Source organism: Ictalurus furcatus, chromosome 24 (assembly GCF_023375685.1).
Source record: "Ictalurus furcatus strain D&B chromosome 24, Billie_1.0, whole genome shotgun sequence".
Classification (NCBI taxonomy): Eukaryota; Metazoa; Chordata; class Actinopteri; order Siluriformes; family Ictaluridae; genus Ictalurus; species Ictalurus furcatus.
In genome coordinates this window covers 11,886,747-11,891,746 of record NC_071278.1, presented here as the reverse complement: position 1 = coordinate 11,891,746, position 5,000 = coordinate 11,886,747, and the positions used below count along the sequence as shown (strand labels likewise).

General features: G+C 42.4%; 1 protein-coding gene across 1 annotated transcript; it reads left to right on the top strand.

Annotated features, from left to right (window-relative positions):
* Nucleotides 1–558: 558 nt before the first annotated feature.
* On the top strand, nucleotides 559–4,032 carry uncx (UNC homeobox). Its single transcript, XM_053613020.1, has 3 exons — nucleotides 559–887; nucleotides 1,497–1,672; nucleotides 3,008–4,032. The coding sequence occupies exons 1-3, from the start codon at nucleotides 629–631 to the stop codon at nucleotides 4,001–4,003; spliced, it is 1,431 nt and encodes a 476-aa protein (XP_053468995.1). The 5' UTR covers nucleotides 559–628; the 3' UTR covers nucleotides 4,004–4,032.
* The last annotated feature ends 968 nt before the right edge of the window (nucleotides 4,033–5,000 follow it).

The window sequence follows — 5,000 nt, the reverse complement described above, 5'->3', positions numbered from 1 at the left end:
CCAGCACATGAATCCAGTCACATTTGTCAACAGTGCATTGGAGTGGGCTGCTCTTATCTTTATAGACCACTGTAACGACCTTTATCGCGTTTGGCGTGCGCGCGTAATTGTCAGAGAGAAAAAAAAACGGAGATTTGTTATAAAGACACATCGACTCAAACGACAGTGAATCCAGCTCACTGGGTTTTTTTCCCCTCCGAGGTGAGATTTCAGTGTCTATTTAGCGTTTAACTGGGTATCAAATGCGATCGCTCTCGTTCGAAGGCCCCCCGCGTGGTCGTCATGTAGCCTAGTCCTTATCAAAGCTCCCCCTCCCTCTGCCTTGTTGTGACAGCTCTGATATTGTTTATCGAGGTGGATGTCAGGTTTAATTAGCAATCGATAGGGAAAGCGCTCTCTGCCCGCGTCTCTGACGTCACCACCGATTAGCGCTTCTCATTGGTCTCAAATTCCCCGAGCCGAGGCTAATTATTGGAAGGTGGCCGCGTTGATAAAGTACAGCTCATCCCCCCTCCTTTTCTCCCGCACCATGTCCCCTCCTCGGCGGCCGCGCACGCTGCGTGTCTTTTAAACTCTGCGCCGCCGGGTCTCTACACGTCGCTTCCTCCTTTTTTTTTTTGCCCGGGCAATGATGGACAGCAGGATACTGGATCCACCTCACGCCCAGTTCGGAGGCTCGCTCGGCGGCATGGTGAGCTTTCCGTACCACCTCGGCCACCACCATGTGTACGAACTGGCCGGGCATCAGCTGCAGTCCGCGGCCGCCGTCCCTTTCTCCATAGACGGATTACTGAACGGCTCGTGCGCCGCGTCGGTAGTGAACTCGAACCCACTGCTGTCGTCTGGCTGCGCTATGAATGGAGATAACCAGCAGTACAAACTGACAGGTAGGCTCCGCTAACCAAACATAAAATATTCCTGCAATATCAGCGTCATAACAGCAACCAACAACAAGAACAACAAAAATACATCCGTGCTATTAAAGGAAATGCTGTAAAAAAGCGATATAAAAGCGGATTGTTGACGGAACGCTTCTGTATCTGCTTCAAGAGGCGTCCAAAACAAGAATGTTAGAGCCAGATGAAACAAAGAAGCTGTGTAGTTTGTTTACTGCACTGAAAGCTGATGCAAATTGTGATGCTTCTGAGGACACACAGTTATTTTTATTTTTATTATTATTATTTGCTATTACTTGTGCTTGGTAGCTTGCTAAAATACACCAAGCTGTTTTTAAATTATTATTATTATTATTATTATTATTATTATTATTATATTATAATATTATTATTATTATTATTGATAATGGTTGAATAATAATAATAATAATAATAATAATAATAATAATAATAATAATATGACATAAATTTGACTAAACATTACAAACACACACTATAGGAAGAAATCAAGGCCAAAAAGGGAAATTCTGCAAGGTTTAGTCCGACATTAAGGTCTGACAAAGCATGGTGTTCATATTCTAACATATTCTATTCTCGTAGATTCGGGAGATCCAGAGAAGGATAGCCCTGGCTGTAAGAGAAGGCGAACTCGCACCAATTTCACTGGCTGGCAGCTGGAAGAATTAGAGAAGGCTTTTAATGAGAGCCATTATCCAGATGTGTTCATGAGGGAGGCACTGGCTCTCAGACTGGACTTGATAGAATCGAGGGTGCAGGTAAAAAAAAAAAACAACCCGAAATATTTCTATTTCACGTCCCTGATGTTGGTTTGAGTCATAAAAATGATTATTAGAGTTGAAATCCTTTAAGGAGAGAGAGAGAGAGAGAGAGAGAGAGAGAACAAAAACAAAAACAATGTGCATGCTTTTGGAGAGAAACATAAAATGCAGATACATCCATGTGTGTTTATGGAACCACAACTGATGTAAAAAAAAAAAAAAAAAAAAAAAAAAAAAAATCTGTTTTTTTTTAAAATAATTTTTCATAGGCTTTGGAATTTAAATTGCAATTAAGACTGCTTTTCTTTCTTAAGAGCTTACACATAATCGACCTCACACATCACCACAGGGACTGTAACATCAGCATGAAAATTAAATTGTAAATACAGAAAAATATTGACATGTGGTAGCCAAAATCTAGTCTCAAAATGAACAGCAGTCTCCAACAACATCAACGAATTGTTTTATTAGATGATCCTTATTTACAGACTCTATTCTTAAAAAATAAAATAAAATAATTGTACATATTTGATAATAATGCAGGATATTTTAGCAGTGTTCTCAATGCGGGGTGCTTGTATTCTAACCAACAAATATGTGACTCCTCATATTAAATTTGGTTGTAATATGATATGCCTTTCAATCCACAACTAATAATACATAAAACAATGTCCGTAAAGTCTTGCATATTGGGGGAGAAAGCTTGAATGTTGTCAAATGGGTTTTAGAATCAAAATAAAAATAGATAATGACACGAGAGTTTGCACAGCACTCATACAAGCCTATATTATATTAAATATTGATATAAAATAAGCTAGTTTATTTTAAAATGTTTGCTTAATCACTGATAACACGCTTAAAAAAGCGACACATGACGACATGCTAGTTAAAAACAAAGCAACCAAACATTTATAGGACTTTTGCGAGAATTTAAAAGTAGCTCATATTAATAAATTAGTAGTTTTTAATGAGTATTTATATTCATGTTTTTGTTAGGAATATATTTGATCTGGATATAATTTTGACCTGAATTCATTTGGAATAAGGCCTAGTTTGTTTGGTTTGGTTGTTAATCCTTTTTTTTTTTTTTCCAAACAGTGTATTTTATAATTTTTTAAAAATATTTTTTTCCCTTTATTTAGGCCTAGAATGTGTTATACCGATACAATATACTTCAGATCAGGATTTTAATTGAAATATCAATAAACATCTGTATTGAAGACTAACTCCTGGCAATGGCGCTGAACAGTGGAATGGGAAAAATAAACATGCATATCAATTTAAAAAAAAATTTTTTTTTAAATTATCCCCCCCTCCTCCACTAATCTGCAGGTGTGGTTCCAGAACCGCAGGGCCAAGTGGAGGAAAAAAGAAAACACGAAGAAAGGTCCAGGCCGACCAGCGCACAACTCGCACCCGACCACGTGCAGCGGCGAGCCCATGGACGCTGAGGAGATCGCCCGGCGCGAGCGCGAGCGCCTGGAGAAGAAGAAGCGCAAGCAGGAAAAGCGGTTGCTGCGGGCGCAGGGTGGCAAGCTGCTTCCCGGGGACTTGTTTCACACACCAGGCTCGGACAGCGACAGCGGCGTGTCGCACGTGACGGACAGCGAGCACCAGCAAGTGCACTGCGACTCTGTCAGCCGCCATCAGACGCACGCGGGCTGCGAGCAAACGTCAAACCAAAGAAGCGCGCACGCAGACGCGAGCGGAGCCGAGTTGGACTCATCAGACGGCGCGCGCCAGGCGAACCTCGCCAGATCCCCCGGCCTCCAAAAAGCAAATCCTTTCAGCGTGGAGAGCCTGCTGTCGGACTCGAGGCCACGGCGTAAACCCACTGTCGACTTCCCAGTAGCCTCTGCGCGGCCTTTGATAGGGAAGGGCCACTTTTTGCTTTACCCCATCACACAGCCGCTCGGTTTCATCGTGCCACAGACTGCTCTAAAGGGCACGGCGGCAGGTACCGAGGAAGAGCACGAGCACGGGCCAAAGGTTCTCGTAAGCGACAGTGACGCTACCGGAAGCCCAGTACAGAGGTGTGACCCGGAGCTGAGCAGTGCAAACCCAAACGCGACAGCAATCAAAGGCCAGGTCAGTCCATCGGGTCCACTCGTTTGTTCACTGCAGGCCAGTCCGGGCCAAGCCTGTAACGGGTCCTCACCGGGCGAAGTGTGTCCGCCAGATAGAGAGCCAGAGCTCGGCTGTCCAAAGTCTCCTCAGTCCGAAAAAAAGGAGCAGTCGTTAGGCGTGTTCGATTATCCACAGAGCTCCGAATCGCCTTCAACCCACACGGACACCGACAAAGACTCGGCTGATGTCGACATGGGATAAATTGGGCACTGAATAAATCGAGGAGTGTCGATTTATTGTCTGACACTCTTTCAAAGCTTAACCGAAGAGGAAAAAAAAACAACACACTGACATATCAACGCGGCCCCCTTTTTATTTTTTATTATTATAATTTTTTTCATTGACATATTTATATTATGATTAGGGGAAATATCTGTGTGAACACTTGTGTATGTGTGTGGTGGGCTAAATGTTTATTGGAAAAGAAAAATAGATCAACAGCAGCAGCAGCAGCAGCAGCTCCCTGTAACAAACTGTAAAGAGAACAAGACAAAACCTCAAACGTTGTAAAAAAAGTATTAAAATATTTATATATGTAAGTTTTTCATAAATAAATCGATTGTATACAATGACATCTGCACGTGTACGATACTAAATAGCCTTTATATTGTTGGGAAAGGTAGTCTCCATCTTTTAAAACCCCGAATATTGTATTTTTATGTGTGTATTGCTTTAACAAATTTATTCATCTATAAGCCCCGCTGAAATGAGGTTATAAGCCAGAGGCGAAAAGACCCGTTCGACTCCTGCAGAGTTTTGATATGAAAGTAATTATTTTCCCGGTGGCTACTGCAGGGATTCAGTTTATTTTAGCCCAAAGGGTTATAACACATTACCGATTTCCAGTGATATGAAATCACATAAACTTCCTAGAATAATAGAATTAGCATGAAAGGCTGGGGTGTCAAATTGAAATAGGAAAATAATAGCCCCGGCAGCTGGGAGTGTGTGCGCGCATATTGGAGAGGAGATGGGAATTCGTGGGGCGGAATTTTCATGAGCTTCCCCACTTTGTCCCGGCCCTTGTAGCCAGCTATATTAAGATAGATGTTCGATGATATCCCTCATTGTTCTGTCGCTTATATTGATGTCCTCGTGTTATCAGCCTATTGATCATGCGTCGGCTGTAATAGGACGGGCGCAGCAAACGTGCCTATTTACAATAGCAGAACACATTTGTTCTAATAGGGCTGGCGCT

Bases quoted from the DNA above. Each gene is read 5' to 3' on its own strand.
- uncx (XM_053613020.1), top strand. From the start codon at position 629: ATGATGGACAGCAGGATACTGGATCCACCTCACGCCCAGTTCGGAGGC. The intron at 888-1,496 runs GTAGGCTCCGCT...CTATTCTCGTAG, and splicing joins CCAGCAGTACAAACTGACAG to ATTCGGGAGATCCAGAGAAG. The intron at 1,673-3,007 runs GTAAAAAAAAAA...ACTAATCTGCAG, and splicing joins TGATAGAATCGAGGGTGCAG to GTGTGGTTCCAGAACCGCAG.